Source organism: Leptinotarsa decemlineata, unplaced genomic scaffold, assembly GCF_025532065.1.
Source record: "Leptinotarsa decemlineata unplaced genomic scaffold, Ldec_3_MD MMD2_tig00026307_RagTag_RagTag, whole genome shotgun sequence".
Classification (NCBI taxonomy): Eukaryota; Metazoa; Arthropoda; class Insecta; order Coleoptera; family Chrysomelidae; genus Leptinotarsa; species Leptinotarsa decemlineata.
The window spans coordinates 18338616-18359826 of NW_027412681.1; the positions used below are offsets into that span (position 1 = coordinate 18338616).

General features: G+C 32.9%; 1 protein-coding gene across 1 annotated transcript in view; it reads left to right on the top strand.

The window, feature by feature from the left end:
* The window catches only part of LOC111510728 (membralin), a 422685-nt gene that overhangs the window by 118351 nt on the left and 283123 nt on the right, over positions 1 to 21211 (top strand). Inside the window, exon 7 of the mRNA XM_074181282.1 lies at positions 1026 to 1109. Within this exon, the coding sequence (XP_074037383.1) occupies positions 1026 to 1109 (84 nt within the window). The remainder of the gene's footprint in view (positions 1 to 1025; positions 1110 to 21211) is intronic.

A 21211-nucleotide genomic window follows, 5' to 3' on the forward strand; every position in this document is an offset into this window, starting at 1 on the left:
TGATACTAATTTTCTTGTCACCCAAACGGATTTCGAAAAAAAATGTTTAAACAATCAGACTCATTTTTTGAGTTGTGTGATTTTCATGAACGCACATCATCTGGTTCCAATTCTACAAGGCGTTTGAAAAAGTGAGTCTGAATTTTACAACATTTTTTCCTGCAAATCTGTATGGGTGATAAGATAACTGTTATCACTGTGTTAATCTACACGAAATTCTATAAGACTTGTTCGATTTTTATGCACGCACATCATCTGGTTCCAATTCTACAAGGGGTTTAAAAAAGTTAGTCTGATCGTTTCAACAATTTTATTCTCGAAATCTGTATGGGTGACAAGAAAACAGTTTCCACTATGTTGATCTATAAAAGTTGTGTGATTTCAATGAACGCACATCATCTGGTTCCAGTTTTACAAGGAATCTCAATAAATGAATCTGATCGTTTCAATAATTTTCTTTTTTGAAATCTGTTTAGATGACAAGAAAACTGTTATCGCCAAGTTAATTTACACAAGAAACTATGTAAGTTGTGTGATTCTCATGAACGCACATCATCAGATGTCATTTCTACATTGAGTATTAGAAAGGAAGTCTGATATTTCCAATATTATTCTTTCCTAAATCTGTATTGTTGATGAGAAATGGTTATCAACGCGTCAATCTACTCAAGAATCTATGAAAAGTTATACACCAAATAGTTCACCTATAGTGAATAGGTATTTCCAGCCACAGATATTAGTACGGGTGCTCATAATTTCATATCCCAATCACAGATTTTTATTTTCCTCTATGTCAGCATGTGTGGCCAGAAATATGTGGATAACTTCACGCCAATATTGAGCAATGCCTTCAAATATAAAGAAATTTCCACACAGTTTTTGTAATTTTCCTTTTCATTTAATTTTTACAGTATCTATTGACGCATGTTATGGAGAAAATCAATATTTAAATCAGCTTCCATATGCTTGTTTCTAACGATCATTTTTGTAATACTCCTAATCAGTTTGTTATTTCATTGTTTCAGTGGACGTTCTGCAAATGTTGGAGTCTAACGTCGCCATATCTTTTCCAGCTGCTCCTTTGTTGACCGTCATTTTGGCTTTGGTCGGTGAGTACAAAAAAGAGAACATTGATTAAATCTCATTTCTTTTGAGCCGGCGGTGGCCTTTGTTGTTGCATTTTTGGGGATTTATCGCTGCGGAATCTGCGGTCTTTATTACCGGCTTTTTTCATGTCTTTCATGATTGATAAAGTGTGTGTCGCTTTGACAAATGGTTTAGATCAAAGGTGACTATTCACAATGAGAGCAACATTCACTCAAAAAATAATTTTTTTCTATAAAAACAAAGCAACGCAAATAGGTTAGTCGAAACAGGATATAAATATAATGTATTATTACATATATAATATATATATATATATATATATATATATATATATATATATATATATATATATATATATATATATATACAGTGTCACACATAGAGTCCTCATCAAATGGGATTTATTTTTTCATCTCTTCAAGCAACTTTTGATATCTCCATTAGGTTGTGCTTTAAAAATGATGTCAAATGACATGCATGTGACCGATCAAGTGATTTTTCTTACCTGTGAAATTTGACATTTTTTCCAAAAAATGTTCGGAAAAGCAGTTATTGCTCGAAATTTCGAAAATCGGTAAAGAGAAAAGATGATTGTTTTTTCATTTTTCACCCATATACCAATTTTTAGCTCTCTAGTACAAATTCAGTTTTTTTACAGTTTTTCGAAAATTTGACATTTGCCGATTTCTCAAATTTAGCCAAACCTCAACAAAGTTAGTGCTTTATGCCTAACTTATCTTTCCAACGCATTTTTATTACCAATTGCAATTCTAAATACAACTTATTTCGCAAAAATTTAAAACACCAGAAAAAATTATGCCAAAATTTATGCAAAGTTGAAACAGTTTTTAAAAACAGATAAATATTTCACTTTATTTCAATTTTTTGCGAAATAGCTTGATACACAAGCATAACTAAAAACAATATCAATGAAAAGTCAATAATTTATTCTTTACTGCACTTTTCAAACAGTTAAACTTTGATTTACTAATTACGAAAAATTACAACGCAATTAAACTAAGGGAAGGAATTATACGAAAGTAATTTCACATTTACTAAATATCTTTCATGAGGTATGAATGAACAAAATTACTTCAGAAATCAATTTAGATTTTGTTGCCTAGAAAACTAAACCGTAAAAAATTCTAACAAACATTTGTTAAAATAAAGTTATAATTTAAATTAAGAACACTAAATCAAATCGAAACATATGCCTAAACCATGTAAATACCAATAGAAATACACAATAAAAAGTCACATTTCGGTGTGCCTTCCATCACGTTCAATGCAATCAATTGTCCTTTTTAAAACATCTTTAACTGCATTCTTTATACTACGGGGTTTCGTGCTTACAACACATTCTCGAATAACTGCCTCTAAAAGGTTTATATCTCGAAAAGGTCTTTGCTTATACACCTTTTGTTTTAAGTAACCACACAAGAAGAAATCTAGTGGGGTTATATCAGGAGATGTAGGCGGCCAAAAGTGTTCCATATTGCGACTGATTACTTTGCCCCTAAATATTTCCAAAAGACGATCTTTAACCACCCTTGTAGTATGAATAGGTGCACCATCACACTGATACCACACAACATTTCTTACTTGAAGGGGCATATTATCCAAAACTTCAGATAGTTCGGTATTCACAAAGTATAGGTAGTCCGCAGAATTTAAATTATGTCTAAATAAGTACGGTCCTATAATTTGATCGCTTAATATTCCACACCATACATTCCTCTCAAACGAATATTGATCTCGACATTCGATTACGAAATGTGGGTTTTCTTTTGCCCACCACCTGCAGTTTTGCGAGCTCACAACGCCATTTGAAGAGAAGGTCGCTTCATCTGTCCATAAAAATTGATAAGGAAAATGATGATTTTCTTCTTTTTCCCCATGAAACCAAAAAGAAAAATACAAGCGCATATCGAAATCCCTTTCTTTTAATGTATTGATAAATTTCGGTTTATAAGGCGTAAATTTATTTTTGTGTAAAATACGTCGTACACTCTCTCGGTTAACATCTGTTCTGTCTGCAGTATCTTGAATACTTGTTTTTTCATGTTCTACGACATCCAAACATATTTCAAATTCCACTTCTTTAGTATGTCTATAAGGCTGATGTGCTTTTTTAAAATTACTCTCAACCGAGCCAATAGATTTAAACTTAGCTATTATCCTACTAACTGTTGACTGATGAATATTTCTTGCATTGAAAATATCAGCTACTTGTCGGTGACCGGTATTCTCGCCGCATATTAAAACGATTTCAATTTTCTCTTGAAGATTCAGCATTTTTAACAACACATTAGACAAGGAATAAACTATTTTAAATCTAAAATTGATAAACACTATTTTGAGTTATTCAACAAATGTCATATGACAATGAAATATTTTGCTTATTCAGTTCAGTTCAATTGTTTCCACAGTACCCTTAGTTTAATTTCGTTGTAATTTTTCGTAATTAGTAAATCAAAGTTTAACTGTTTGAAAAGTGCAGTAAAGAATAAATTATTGACTTTTCATTGATATTGTTTTTTAATTATGCTTATGGATCAAGCTATTTCGCAAAAAATAGAAATAAAGTAAAATATTTATCTGTTTTTAAAAACTGTATCAACATTGCATCATTTTTGGCATAATTTTTTCTGGTGTTTTAAGTTTTTGCGAAATAAGTTGTATTTAGAATTGCAATTGGTAATAAAAATGCGTTGGAAAGATAAATTAGGCATAAAGCACTAACTTTGTTGAGGTTTGGCTAAATTTAAGAAATCGGCAAATGTAAAATTTTCGAAAAACTGTAAAAAACTAAATTTGTACTAGAGAGCTAAAAATTGGTATATGGGTAAAAAAAACCAATCATCTTTTCTTCTACCGATTTTCGAAATTTCTAGCAAAAACTGCTTTTCTGAACATTTTTTGGAAAAAATGTCAAATTTGATAGGGAATGAAAATCAAAAGATAAATAGATAAGTACTATTAAGATCATTCCCATATCGATTTCAGTAGAAGAGTCACCGATAGACAGCTGTTTCAGCCTATTGGCATCGTCAGTACCGGGCAGGCGGTCTTCGATTGAAGACAAAATTTGAATCCCCCCTTTTATTTTTTGAACGGGTCGACTCAAAAAATTGAAATTTGGGATAATGAAATTGACGCATGAGTAATTTTGAAGGTAAATTGGCAGATGAAACGTTCAAGATGGCGACTGGGCGCCATCTGAGAAAAAAATTAAATTGAAGGGGGGTCTTGTGAAACATCGTTTTGAAGCTCCTGACAAATGCTTCACAAACCTAGAATCCATTGTCAATATCTTCAACTACTACAAATTGGTGGAACTTTTAATAGTTGTCTGAATACATTGATATTTAACTACATAATATGAGGTGATAAGCTTGAGGTCATTGTTGACGTGGTACCTTTCTGCTAGTAAAACTAAGAACGAAATGAGAATATTCTCATTCAGTTCTTGCACTGTATTTACTGTAGTTTCGTCCTATACGGACATTTTCAAACTTGTACAATAAACTAACAATGATTCATTACATTCGCCCTTATATACCACCCCTGAAGGTACTAATAGAAATAGAGGTACTTGACTTGATTGAGTACCTGAATTTCACAATGCGGATGTGCCAATTTAAAAACCGGTGAGTAAACTGAATCGATTTGATCATTTACCAGGTTGCACCCACAATGTTTATGCTCGTGAATTCCCAAGGATTCTAAATAATTGAGTTTGCAACCCTTCCTGGCATAGTGCAGAATTTCCGTATCGTTTAGATTCGGAAACTTGTGGTTGCATGCCAAGGAATGGTTTGAAAACGTCGAACCATTTTTTCCTAGTGTGAAGGACCTTTCATGTTCAGCATACCGTTTTTGGAAATTTCAGCCACATTGCCCCATAGGAACACTATTACACTCCGGACAATTATAAAACTCCACCTTATCTTTGGCATTGAAAAGGGAATGAGATAACCTGGTATGTGGTCTGAATGCCACTTCGAGATTGTTTTTTCTGAAGAAACCCGCAATTATCTCTGTTCTTTTTCCAAAATATGTAAGCGTTACCCATTTCTTGATTTTTGGTTGTTTGACCTGAGGGTATATTAATCTGTAAGCGAATTTCCGACTATGTTTCCTGACTAACTTCTAGATAGTATCTGCGTTGAAACCATTATTATGACCTATCTGTGTAATTATATCAATTTCCCTAGCTAGATTGTTAGCAGATAAACGCAGTGAGAATGATCTGTGCAACATTGAATTGTAGGCTGCTAATTTATGACTGTCTGGATGGAAATAATCGCTTGGTATGGTGATATCTATATAGCTAGGTTTTCTGAAAACATTGAACTCAAATTGATTCTGATTGTGTGTAATGGCCAGGTCTAAGAAATGTATCTGTTGTTATGAACCACTTGGAGACCACTATAGTTAATTCCGACCTGTGTAAAGAACATATTCATTTTCGGTATAGATATGCAAACGATATTCTCGCCTGTTTCAGAGGTACTATACGACGGCTGAACCAATTTATGACATTCATGAACAATCTCAATAGCAACATTCAGGTCACACTCGAAACAGAGATAGAAAAACAGATAAATTTCTTACATCTGGCCATCACACACAATCAGAATAAATTTGAGTTCAATGTTTTCAGAAAACCTAGCTATACAGACATCACCATTTCAAGCGATTATTTCCATCCAGACAGTCATAAATTAGCAGCCTATAATTCAATGTTGCACAGATCATTCTCACTGCGTTTGTCTGCTAACAATCTAGCTAGGGAAATAGATATAATTAAACAGATAGGTCATAATAATGGTTTCAACGCAGATACTATCCAGAAGTTAGTCAGGAAACAAAGCCGGAAATTCATTTACAGATTAATATACCCTCAGGTCAAACAACCAGAAATCAAGAAATGGGTAACGCTAACATATTTTGGAAAAAGAACAGAGGTAATTGCGGGTTTCTTCAGAAAAAACAATGTGGAAGTGGCATTCAGACCACATGCCAGGTTATCTCATTTCCTTTTTGATGCCAAAGATATGGTCGATAAGTTGGAAAAATCTGGAGTTTATAAGCCTATGTGTACGGAGTGTAATAGTGTTCATGTGGGACAATGCGGATAAAATTTCCAAAAACGGTATGCTGAACATGAAAGGTCCCAAAGACTATAAAAAAATGCTTCAACGTTTTCAAACCATTCCTTGGCATGCAACCACAAGTTTCCGAATCTAAACGATACGGAAATTCTACATTATGCAAGGAAGGGTTGCATACTCAATTATTCAGAATCCTTGGAAATTCATTCATTGGAAGTTTGAAAATTTCCGTATAGGACGAAACTGCAGTAACGTTAGTTACAAATAAAAGTGGTAAAAAACATAGAAAGTTTAATTTCTCTTTTCTTCATTATGATTTCCTACCACGTAGTAACGGCTACATCCATCAATTTGATAAAAAATAACTCAACAAACCTTATCGGGTTGTTGGAATTGCCATATGGCAGATAAAAAGGAATGTTTCTAGAAATATCGATATTATTGTTTTTGTCTTCAGGATATTATTAAATGTTCCGCCATTTTGTAGTAGGTGAAGTTATTGACTTCATATTTTAGAGTTGTGAAGTATTCGTCAGGAGCTTCAAAAGGATGTGTCACAAGAACCCCCTTTTCATTCAATTTTTTTCCCAGATGGCGCCCAGTCGTCATCTTGAAAGTTTCATCTGTCAATTTCATTTCAAAATAAAGTATTCATGTATTAATTTCATTATCCCAAATTTCAATTTTTTGAGCTGACCCGTTCGAAAAATAAAAAGGGGGGCATTTAAGAAATGCACTGTATTAAAACATATTAACGGATAAAACAGTTGCATACCTGTGCTATGTGAGGATATTGTCATTAGAAATTTCAATTTTGAAAGAAATCAACAACTTGTTGACATTCAATAATGTGAAAATCAATAATGTGAAAATCTCACAATGAATTGTTTTTCAAATACGACAGTATAATGAATTCTGTATCATTGTGAATCCAAGATGGCCACAGCTACAAAATGGCGGATTACAAATTTTTTCACAACTACCTCGATATGGGTATCAAATGACAGGACTTGACCAGTGCAATAGTAGTACACTTTTAAAAAAATGTAAAATCAAAATTTCTTTTTTCAATTGATTTCATTAATGGAAGGAACATCGCAGATATTTTCTGTAATTCATTTATTATAGGTATTGTGTATATTATGGGGTTACTTTTCATTGTCATCAATATCACCATCAGAAATTTCATTGTCTAATATGATTATAATATGCTTCGAAATCTATAAAAGAACAAATAAAATTACAATGAATTACTGAAATATCAAGTGATTAAACGTGAAATGAAAATACAATGAAACGAATAAAATAATTGAGATAAAAGATGAAAATGATCACAAAGTAAAAAAGAATAACAAGTAAAAATAAGAAAAAAAAATAAAGATTCGAGCGCTTTCACCTATTCCCTCGCTCGAATGACTTGGTTTGAATCTCATTTAAATTTTTTTGAATTCATATTTTCTTATTTTTTCTTTATTGACTTTTTATCCCATTTCAATTTGTTATTCTTTATCATTTGTTTTTACTCTGCGATCATTTCCATCTCTTTATCATTTTATTCGTTTTATTGTATTTTTTGGTTTTTTATCGACCTTTTTTTGGGTAATGGTTACCTTCCACAATCTGAAAAAATATAAAAATTATAATGGAGAACTTTATACAAGTGTAGAAGGGCAAACTTTTTAGTTTACCCCGATAAGTTACTGCGTAAAAATCAAAGTATTTTTCACAAAGAAAAATCTTCTATTTATCAGTAACTTGTCGTATTTCACAATTTTGCCTATCAAAAAAATATTAAGAAATTATACTTATCTTTTACGTTTCGGAGGCCAAAATCTGCCTCCGTCTTCAGAAATGGATAAAAATTCGAATTAATATGCAGTTATTCCTTTTTTGAGAGCTTATTTCTTTACTTCTTCGACAGATGTCAAAGAAGTTTTGAAATATGAAATATGAGCTTATTTCAACTACTAACTAACCTACCTATAGTGTTGTGTCCACGAATTATTTCATTCTTGATTTGTATCATACACACTCGATAAAATCTCTATCTGTATTCATATCCTGGACCCGGATGTCACGCAGATAGCTATAGCTGCCTACGTGGTCATGTTAGATGTAGCCTAGGAATTCTAGGTCTTCTAACTGGAACCACAAATGTGCGGTTGGCTTCTGTTGTTGACTCCGTGCGTATCTGTTGTTTTCTGCTTACGGCAAACAAGTGTTGCCCATCTTTACACTTCGCTGTACCGCGCTGATGAGGCCAATAGCCAGAAACACGTGTCCGCGGTTTGCCCCTATTTTTTGAGTGTTGTGTCCACGAATTATTTCATTCTTGATTTGTATCATACACACTCGATAAAATCTCTATCTGTATTCATATCCTGGACCCGGATGTCACGCAGGTAGCTATAGCTGCCTACGTGGTCATGTTAGATGTAGCCTAGGAATTCTAGGTCTTCTAACTGGAACCACAAATGTGCGGTTGGCTTCTGTTGTTGACTCCGTGCGTATGTGTTGTTTTCTGCTTACGGCAAACAAGTGTTGCCCATCTTTACACTTCGCTGTACCGCGCTGATGAGGCCAATAGCCAGAAACACGTGTCCGCGGTTTGCCCCTATTTTTTGAGTGTTGTGTCCACGAATTATTTCATTCTTGATATATATATATATATATATATATATATATATATATATATATATATCTTTATTATTCATATGGATATGTTATTTTGTTTATTTTGCATTTATATTGTATGTAATCCAATGTTTTTCAGAAAATGTGACTTTCAAAATTTTCATTTTTATATTTATGGTAGGATTCTAGATATTTTCATCAATCTACTAGCTTATATTCTGATTTCATACAGTTGACTATGTTTTTTCTTTCTCAAAATGTTCACCAAAGCTTCGTCAATAAGAACTTTTCTTTGGACAATTTTATTTTTATTATTATTATTATTATTATTGGTAGGTATTTTTTGAAGCTTGTAGCTTCTATGACTCTCTATAATTTTCATAAGAAACATGTTTCTATCTCAAATAGTTAAACAGCTGTCATCTGCCCACACATCATTGATATACACTGTGGCCGTATACAATCTCAAGTGAATTATCCGACAGTGAATATCCAAGAAATATACTCATACCTTATCATTTTTGGTTTGTATTTAAAAAATTAACCTTACACAATTTCTACCAAATACGCAAAATACAAACTTCAACATTGACGAAAGACAAAAGAGTGAATAAACATTGAAAGTATTCACCGTCATCTGCCGTAATTTTGTTTCCATAGCCGACTTTTCTTTCGTCGAATAATTAATCAAATAACGTTCAGTTCGCCTTAGCTCTTCCTATCTCCGCCAGATTGGCGAGAATCATCCTCAGAGTTTTGCCAAGAACAGGAGAATGAATTATTAACTTATAACTCGGAGCGTATGGGAGAGAGCAGGGAGAATGTAATATTATTAAAAGCAAAGTTGAATTCCAACAGTGGAGAGCCAGCCGACAAACAAGAGGAACGAAACACCGGAGAGAGAATTTTTGTTTTGTGCTTTGTAGAATTGTATTGTAATGAAAATGTTAGGTACGTTTTCGCGAATAATTTCGAGAAAAACATATTAATGTTGAAAACTTTCTGGTGATTTCGCCTAAGGGCGACACTAAAATGAACAAGGGGTGTTTTCTGGCCAGAAAGAAGCGTTCGGGTTTGGAGGTTGAATGGATTCCATTGAAAAAAAAACGTCTTTCATGAGGCAGTGTTTTCATGATGAAAGCTAGAGGCAGTACATGTCACTCAACCAAATTACAAGGCACAAATCAAATCAAAATATACTTTATTGTCAGAAGATTTTGTATTCCATTGACAAAGATTTGTAAGTAAAAATATATTAGCATAACTAAGGTGTATAGATAAAACCTGGCAATTTACAAAACTTTGAATGAAACAAGTACAAATACAATAAAAATAAAATGGAATACACGTTTTTTCAATTATTCAATAAAATACTCTTGTAGGCTATTATAATAGGATCTATCAGTTAGCAAATTTCTAACTGCTTTCTTGAATTGTATGTTGGTCAGATTTGCAGACCTCATCATCTACTGGTGAGTGATTGAATAATTTTCCACCATTATAAAAAATAGAATCTTTGATTAATGTTGAGATCGATATGGAAAATCTTATATTAAACATGCTATTACGAGTAGCATAAGGAGAAAAAACAAGGTCAAACTCCGTTTTATGTTCATTCAGCACATTTTTAAGAATAAACAGCAACGGCAGTTGAAATCTTATCGGTCGCAAAATTATTTCTGCATGATTCCCTAGGGTTGATTTTACAGAGACATCTTACTGCTGTTTTCTGTAATATCAACACAGAAAAGAGAAGGGTTGCACTGCATGTTTCCCAAAATTATATTCCATATATTATTTGGGATTCAATTAAAGCGTAGTAAACTGTTTTTGCTGTGTGAGAACCCAACTCGTTAGAAACCACCCTCACTGCATAACATCTGGAGAGAATTTTACTCTTGGGTTGTATGACGTGTTCGTCAAATTTAATCGTATTATCAATAAATACACCAAGAAATTTTGTGTTCAATTTGTTTTCCAATATATCATTGTCTATTGAGTGTTCATTTAGCAGACATTTAAATGTTATTACATTTGTTTTGGAGATATTCAAGGATAATAAATTGGCATCACACAATTTTTTTACCTTTTCTCAATCAGTTGATACATTTTTATGTATCTCTGCTGAGTTCTTTTCATATTGTATTATCTGCGAAGAGAGTAAAGCTACCAGATATGTCTATTATAGTCAAATCATTGACATGTAACAAAAAAAAAAAACAGAACTGGACCCAACACAGAACCATGTGGCACACCAGATGTAACTGCCCTGCTTTCTGAGAGGTCCGATGTTCTTACCATTTGACTTCGAGGACACAAAGTTATAGTTCGCAAGCCCACGCTGAATTTTCAGAGGGTCATTTTGTACCTTAAAAAATGCATGAAACAAGTGATTGTAATTCGCCCAAAGTTTTTGTAAAGCATCTATGGATCTAGATAATGATTACGACTACGACATTTCCTACCGAAACACTGTACAAAAAAGGTGATGAATTCTTGTATGGCCTTCATGACATTACGTTAAGGGGTTGATAATACATGAACCAACTAATTTATACGGCATAATATAAATGACTGTTTTAATACAAAAAAAAATTCATGAAAGCTGTACAGGACACACTTAGGACGCACTTTTCCGGTCATTTACTTGGTACAAATCAGTTGGTTAATGAAACGGCGAACAGAAAGAAACGTATTCTTGTACGGTCCATCTATTCCATTGAGTTTTACAATGACTACAAATTTACTGGAAGTAACTTAATGACCAGACAAAGGTAAATGAAATGTGATAATTTTTGCAGGAATAAAAACAATACGTATTCTAACCATTGAAAAAGAAGTATACTGGGTTATGCAAATGCAAGTCTATAGTGTGTCAATTTGAAAACATACCATCTTTTATTTTTCGACTCTTGTGGAAAATATAAAAATTTTGAAAAATGATGTAATAAAATTACATCAAGACGGTATCGGATGCGAACACAACCTCTGAAATTTTAAATGGTAGGAAGTGTTGAGTGATATCTCGTTTTGAAGGTCATTCTGCTACCATGTCAAAAATACCACATACTTTACCTTTCTTTTCAGCAATTCACGAGAAATCTGGATGGAATGGACATCCTAACCAACAAAACTGTCGCTACTGTAGCGATGAAAATCCACGACTTTTTTTGGGAAGGTCTTAGTGAACGTTTCGGCTGGTATTCTTCGGAATACAATTATTGAACCTTCATTGAGGAAAATCTAACTGGAGAACTCTAAGCAAATCTACTTGGAGAAATAATATACCCCGTTGATAACATTCAGTTTTGAAAATCAAATTGATGGGGCTGTGGTATAATAATTTTGCAACACGATTTTATTTACTATCAACCAGTTGGAACTTCACCACAGTACTTTCTTCTAGTTCTTCCAGTTAGACAGTGACTAAAAGATAGATTTCCTGGAAGATAGATTGGCCAAGGAGGAGTAATAGAATGACCACTACTATCGCCCTACTTATCTCCCCCTAGACTTTTTATGGAGGCATCTGAAATCGATTGTTTAGAAAACAACTTCGAGATTCAGAAAATTTGAAGGGAGAAACAGCTGCGTGTAGAAAACTTTGGGTAGAAGTTTTCCGTGACTATGTCACTATTTAGAAAATAGTTTCGACTCTTTCGCACATTTAATAAGATCAATAACTTTTTATTGAATTTTCATGTTGTACTGTACTGCAAAAAACTTGATACCTAAATATATTCACGGGTTTTCTTGATTTCTCCAAAAATAATTTAAAGAAAAGTCAAGTATGTGGTTTTTTGGAAAGATTGCTGTACGACCTTGAAAGTGAGATATTACTCAATTTTCCTGTTCATTCAGGATTTTTGAGGTTTTCTCTTCTTTCTAGAAGGAATATGTAACTTTATTAAAAAGTAGCCTACAGAATGTCCTTAATAAAAAGTGTGACCTATTTTTGCATATTTTGGATTCTCTATAGGTGCTAAAATATACAGGGTGGTAAGCTTTCAAAATAACCCTGTATCTGAGGATCCAATAAACGTTAAGAGATGAAGAGTTGGTCAAATATTAACAAAATTACTATTTAAAGTACTATGCAATGATCGATTGAAAAAATCTGTTAAAGATAAATTGAAGTGTTGAAATTAAGTTGATCAATATCAGTTTTTATTCCATGAGTTTTGCAACATTATGTCCCATTGGCTACTTTCGAATAATTTTCCCTGGTGAAATATTTCATTAAAAAAGATTTGTGTTTTCAATTTTCACCAGTTCATATTGCATTTTTTCGAATATTGAAAAAAAAAAATTGAGTTTTTTTTTATCACGTTTCTAATATAAATATCAACACTACCAATTCACTTTTTGGAAATTTGAACTGAATTTAACTGTTTATCTATCTTGTTAGGCTATTGTATGATGAAAATTGTTATATAACCGTCCAATAACAGATTCTCAATAATTCCTGTTTATTTCTAACTCTTCAGGCATTCATATTTTTTGATTATTAATGAAACTCTCTTCAGCTTGTGACTAATTACCGGGTATTGTTTCAGCGAACTACTCTACACTTGACAAATTATCCATCGAAGTGAACTAAATTAAAACTAAACAATACTAATGATCGTTACGTTTTCCATTGTTGTTTTAGTCTGTCGTCGACATTAATTAAAATGAAGAAACTTTTTTTTTTCATATTTCGAAACTGTTCTTTCTCCGATATTTCACGAAAGACAAGCAATTTATCTACCTACACACAATTAACTGTCAGAATCCAACACTCCGACTCAGAACTGGAGAAGTGACTGTTCATAGTGATTATCATGAATCTGATTATTTTATGGGTGTTATTACAATGCTAAAAATGGAATGAATATACGAATTTAAAAAAAATATTTGTGGATCTTTTTTTTTTGTTTGCTATAGACTATCTCATTGGTTTTATTTCGCAAGTACGATATAGCTTTGAAAACATGCAGGTTTCGAATTGAGTGATTCGTAAAGTGCTTTGAAGAACAAAAGAAACTGATTTTATACGATGTGGTCCAACGAATGGAACTTATTATTATCATTGAAAGCTAGCTAATCCATTTTCCAAAAAGCTCGAGTTAATATTACACTAGCCAACAAACAAAAAAAATTGTGACTAATATTATAATGGCTATACATGAGAGTTTAAAGCATCCTGACCGCGACTTCAACATAAAAATTTTTCCATTACTTAAAGATATTTGAGTTATACTTATTCATATTTCATAAAAAAAATTTCACATATTAAAGGAAAATATAAGATCAAAACAAGAAAAAAAAACAATTTGTTTTGAGGATAACAGAATTTATTTACAATACACATGAAAAAATATTTAGATGAAGTCTTTTGTGAATAACCCTTTTGCAAATGTTGACCTTTCGTTTATATGTTTCATTGTTTTTCCTCATAAGGAACCAACAATAATCTTCCATCATTGCCGCATCCCATCTGTCTTGGTAACGTTGCTCCATTGTCAATATGTCTTGGTGGAACCTCTTCCCCTGTTTGTCACTGACAGCACCCAAATTTTCTGGGAAAAATTCAAATGGGAGTGCAAGAAGTGGATTTTGGGAGACATGCGACATCCCATTCTGCAGTAGTTTCCAAGTAGGCCTTCTACTAGTGTTTTTCTACTTTCTTGTTCCCCTAAAAACTCCTAAACAATTATTTTGAAAAAAATCTACGCAGCTAATTCAACATTACTTAATTTTTGATCAAACTATGATCACTTAGTAGTTTTCTAATTTATGGTCCAACGAATATACCTTCGTTGACCTTTGCATCACTTAATTTCGGAAAAACGTGTTTAAGAAATGTAAACGCATCACCTTCTTTGTCTAATGCTTTTACAAAATTTTTCATTAACACCAGTTTAATGTGTAATGAAGGTAACAACACGTTTTTGGGATTAACAAGAGGTATATTCTTCACGTTAGCTTGACCTGTGAATATATTTATCTCTCGGTTGTCCTACTGTTCCAAAGGCAATGAAAACAGCAAAACTTCGTAAATCCGCCCTGAAGACCTAGTAATAGTTGTATGACTTTTAGGTCACCACATACTTGTAACTTATACGTATTATAACTTATTGCATTTAGAATAAGTGACATACTTTCGTGTGTTTCTTTCATGACAACTACAGGGTTTTTTGTTACCATTATGGAGCAGAACGGCTTTCAAACTTGTTTTAGACGAATCTATAAATAAACGTCATTCGTCCGGGTTTTGTGCAAATCCAAATTTTTCCATCACACCATTTGGATTTATATAGACACACATTTTGTCCAGCATAGTAAAAATCGAGGATAGTTCATGTTTACGGTTCGTAAATATTGTAACTTTGGTTTTAGGGGCTAATAAATTCCATTGTTGTAATCTAGACCCTAATAGTTCAGCCTTCTCTTTGGACAGGTGGAGGTCCCGAACTAGGTCATTCAATTTAGGTTGTCCGAATGAATGAGGTGTTCTTACTTCAATCTCGGGAAAAATAAGAACCGTCTTTTTCTGGCACATCATGGAAACCTACATTTCCAAATCTTCCTCCCAATTTGCCGGGGGTGTTGAATTTGGGAAACTATCTGCAGGATTAACGCAGCCACGTTTCTGTACTTTGGACATTTTTGTACTGTTGCTTACGTCGAGTTCAAATATGTGATACATACTGCGTTTACAGGAGTCAACTTATTTTATTCACGAAGAGAACATTAATATAATACTCTTAATATTTGCGTGTTTGCTCACCTCGCTTCTCTAATACTAACTCATCACTACTAGTTAACCAATATTGATGATCCGATTGTCAACCTGCTACTTTTATAGCGGTTCCGTATTTCTGGTATTTTCTGGAAACATCGAGTATCCGATTCGAATATTGGGCAGAGCCAGTGTGTTGCCAGATGCTGAACATTTTCCTCAATTTAGGGGAAAAGCAAATTTGGAATGTCGTATTCATTACATTTTTGTAAAAAAATCATAACTTAAAAATCTCACGTGTTAGGAAATTTTTACTATCATTTTCGCATTTAGAACCAAAAATTACCAAAGAACTGCCTTCGGCATTACAGTCGTAAATTGAATTGAATCAAAGAAAATATTACTCGATACCTTATCGCATTCACTTTTTTGTTTTTTTTTTTTTTGTTTAAAATGATTGTGAGATTTTCACTATGCAGTTTACAAAATCACACGGGTCACTATACAATATCTTCTTCAGAAGTGTTCATAGTAACCTTACTCAAAATGTGCACTACCAGTTCGGGCACTAAACAGAAACTATTGATTTCTAAGCATTTTCAACATTCCTCTTCCAGTTGGATCACGTTGTAGTCATAATGAAACTCATGTACCTCTATCAAAAGATGCATTGTACTTCTACTGTTTTTATTCTATTGGAGAAATATCTTCCCCTTCAACTAATATAAAGTTTGGGACAAGAACCACTTCACTTAAAACTAACTCATAATTTATACGACACTGAAGTTTTGTTTTTGTTTTCAATAAATTTGGTCACATTATTTTCTGTAAGCTATGTCCAAGTGCTTTCATAAAACGAGTGATATTATTTATGGGTTCATTAAAGTAGGCCAATGTCCTATGACGCTCATTATCATTTCTTGAAGTTGCATAAAACTGGTGTATAGCTTGTTTCCGTAGCTTTCAAGAAAGTATAACTTCGTCAATTATATCCACCTCGAAACCGTTATACCAGCATTACATTTAATACCTCTGTTCTCTTTGAAAATTGTTTTTCAAAGGTGGAATATTCACTTCCCTGTGAAGCGTATACTATTCAATGCTGGTATAGATGTGTCGATTCATTCAAGGATGTTTGCTGATAATAAGTAAAATCGAGTGCGAAGTAATGCCTGTTATGATTTAAGTGAGAGCAAAACCTAATCTATTCATTGAATTTTACACCTCCATTTCAGTTGTGGATTTAATCGAAGAATATTCAAGAAAAACTTTAGTGTGATCTTTTCACTAAACAGTTTTACAAAAACGCAACACATGTTTCGCTATACAATAGTTTCTTCAGGCGTGTCTTTACTAACTAAAATCTACATAGTCAATGCTTTATATACGTTTTTACAATTAAAAGTGCCTAAATTTCAGGTACCTGAGTTTCACTTAGCCACCTATTCTTGAATTTGTACCAAGTTTATAAAGTAATGAATGATATGACCCAAGTTTATGTAGCAGTTTCCATATTTGAAACAATATTCGGTAACGGGGAGTTATTTAAGCCTATTTGGTCATTCAGTAAATAAACCGAATTCCCAAATATTTTTATTTATGAACATTCTGAAATATTGAGTTTCAAACTTTTCTCCTGTAAATGTAACATATTATAGTTGTCATTGAACTCATGTACTTCTGCTAAAAGATAGTTTGCTAATGTGGAATTGGTATTACCCTTCAAGAAACTACTTCTATGGTCTTCAACTCGTTTGAAAACATTTTTTTCTGTTTGCCCAATATAAAGTTATATGCAATAGTCACAAGTCAACTTATATATTCCTGATCTATTCGAAACTAATGTTTCGTATTCGTTGTTTTTGACAAAGTTACTTAATGTATTGGATGATGGATAACACCTGCATCGTGAAATCAAAATTATAGGATTCCGAGCAAAACGTAGAATAAAGTGAAATTACATCAAGGACTCGACTTTCAAGGACAAACAAATGGGGCCAGCTGGAACAAGCATCAGAACAGTTTCTATGCCATATCAACTTCATTCTCCTCGCATTTAGTTCACCAAGGGGAAGTAAAACGAAGGAAAGACGCCATTTCTGAATATACCGGTCAACAAGAAAGATATCGGAAAATTAGGTAGTTTATTGTAAATGTACTCATACTGATCAGTATCTCAACAAGAACTCAGTCTATCATCCAGAGCGAAAACGTGTTGTGATGAAAACCCTTGTTGACTCTGCTACGAGGATTTGTAAGTCACATTTCGAAGAACTTTCTCATCGCAACCAAGTTCTACTCTAGCATCTATCAACATTCAGCAACCATTGGTGTGCTCAGTCTACTTGCCTTATATAAACTCATATAAACACTTGGACCATTTACAAGCCAACTGCTCAACCACGCAATCCTATCAGAAACAGGACAATAGAGAAGCTTTATCATCAGCAGGTGTTTATATGATTCCCAGAAGTGCAAGTGCATAAGATGTCTTAGTAGAAATGATCATCTGATAAAATACTAGGAAATTGATATTCTGTCTAGAATAACGCATTACGACGTACGGCAGAAGTTACCTAAAGTAGACCCGCAAAATCAGAGAAATAAAAAAGAGATACAGGGATACTAAATATTGCTTTTTTGTTACACAAGAAAGCACAAGTTAAAAAAATTAGAGACAGTGAAAGTATGCCAGTTGATATTATCCACAAACGAAAGAATAGAAAACAAATAATTCTCAAAACATAACTTTAAATTTTCGTTATTTTTAATAATTTCATTTTTATTACACTTAGCCTCACCTAACCTATCATACAATATAAAAACAAACCTATAAACGCAAAATTTATTATAATCGATTCTGCGGATATATTGATATCTTCCATATGAATATATGAACTCAACAACTTCATGAAACTAGTATTTTTGAAATTAATGTTTGGAACATGAATTTTAAATGTAAGGAACATTAAATGAAAGTAGTTATTTTGTGAATCAGAATCTTCGTTATATAACAAAACCTTTACATATCGGAGGTGTAACACAAATATAAAATCAGAAAGTAGGTATAACGGCAATATGCAAACCCTCTAGTATGTCCCAAATATTTTCAATTACTTAATCCATTCTCGGAAAGCAAATATTGAAACGATTACAGGCGATATCAATGTAAACCTTTCAGAGTAAAATGTGATTAGTCGCTTTCGATATAAGTCGTATATTGCTGAGATGTAAGAGCACAGGATTAAAAAAAATCGTATCCTACCAATTGCAATATATTATTATAGATTATGATTCAGTAATACTTACCTATGCTATTAATAATGAAATTGAAAAAATAATATCTCGTAAGAATTACGATCCATTTAAAATTCAACTGAGAGATTAAACTTGGGTAGATATTTATAACAAAAAAAAAATAGTACACATCATAAATAAAATGAATACTACATAGATCTCCATACTACAAGAGTAAAAAAACGTGACACTACTAACATAAATGGATGACATCTGAATTGAAAAAGTCTATAGACAAAAAAAATTATAAAATTACCTCGAAATATCCAGAAAACTAGGAAATTCAACAGAGATAAACAAATCGTAAAAATAATATCATCAAATTAACGATACAGACTACAGATTTTTCATGACAAGTAAATTAAAATGAAAATTATTTTAAATCTATATGAGACCCAATAGACCAACTGTGTGGCAGTACCTTGAACAGAAATTATTATTATTGAAACAAATGTTTCACAATAAACAATAAAGAAGACATTGTTAACAATTAAAATTTATTTCAGAGTGAAAAATTGTGAAACGCCACGAAAGTAAAAAATTATGAGGACAGTTTAGATTTTATGGAAAACACCGTGCATTTGCATCCAACGGATGAAACAAAAGTAAGTTCCATAGTGAAAAAACTAGAACAAAAAAAATTTCAGAATTTGATGGTATTAGAGCTGAAACTTGAAAAGAAATAACATAATATATTGCAAAGCCATCAACATACCAGTACTTAATAAACACTTGTTTTGAATGTATAATAAAACCATTCTATAAAAATGGACAGCCAATATGGCTTTAGGAGAAGATACTATAAATAAATGATACATATAAATGATACATATAAATGATACATATATTATTCAGTGTATGAAAAATACCGAAAAATAGCATTTTATGTACCTCTCTGAAGCATTTGACACGATTTATCACACTATTCTTCTTGAAAAATTTCGATGGTATTGATTCAGAACTAATACTTTTGAATGTCACTTGTCAGATAGGGGGCATAAAGCGCATCAGATCGGAAACCCTAAAGTGCCCCAAAGAACCGTTCTCATGCCGTTCTCATTCAAGATGGAATAGTATGCTTCATATTAGTGGTAAAATTATTAATTTCAGTGATGCCAAGGGTATATTATATATAGCAGAGAGTATTGAACTAACTATCACTGGATTCATACCGTATCCTTACTCTTTTCATGAGATTCAAAGAAGAAAGTGGTATTTGTGCCCAGCTGAAATGACATAGCTCTTGATTTGCGGAGGCAAGGATGTAGGTCAGTTCTTGAATTTTTTTAAAGAAATTCAATTTTGAGTGCTGGAAAGGGTTATCAAATTCAAAGCACTTATTTGGAAGCCATTTACAGTAATTTTCAGAAATACCGTACCCATTTTCAACGTTTGTCATTGTAGATCAATTGGTTACACTGGGATAGGAGACAATTCAAAATCACCAATCAAACATAAAATAGAGTCTACTTGAGAGTTTCAATTTGGTCCCCTTAACTTTCGAGTAAATTAATGAATACAAATAATAAATAATTAATATTGAAATCAATCTGTCACTGTAAAAAGTGAACAGAGTGTCAAAGGTATTCCAAGGATTGCTTCAATAGAAAAGTAATGAAATACAGGATCAGCAGCACGCCTTGACACAAATTTTGATGTAAACAACGTGATTTGGCGGCTATTCGCCGCACTGCGGACGTGAAAGGTATGTCGGCTTCCCTGTAAACTATCACACATTGGTTACGAGATACGTGTTTTCTGTCAACTTGATATTAGCCTCCATGTTATGTACTCTCCGTTCAATCTTTTGAATCTCAAAGCCGATATTCTGTCCATCTGATTCGCAAAGCGATTGAATGGCGGAAACGGCGCCGTTGATGTTGATTTGCCAGATGTCAGTCTCTTCTGTGACAGCATCAGGAACCTGTGCGTCTAAACGAGCCAATTATTGTGGCTTTACGGGTCTAGTTCGTGGAGCGCCCAGCTCCTCTTCAGCTGCATCAATGGGTGGTAGAACTGCCATTCCCACCATTTCGTTATCAGGCTGGGGTAGAGCTATACAGGGTAATTCAAATTCGACCCCTACCATTGGGATATCCTAAACTACAGGAGAACTTCGAAGCTTAAATTAGGGCAAAGTTGCGTTTTTTGTGCCTCAGAAAATACCGTTTTGAAACTTCCAAACTCCCTACATAAAAACTAAAAATATATTTTCATTGATTTTTCAGCAACTTGTTTTCATGTTCAGATTTACTATCCGACGTTTCGTCTTCTGGCAATCGTCATCATTATTTTTTTCTATCATGAGCGCCATTTTTTTTCCACATAGAAA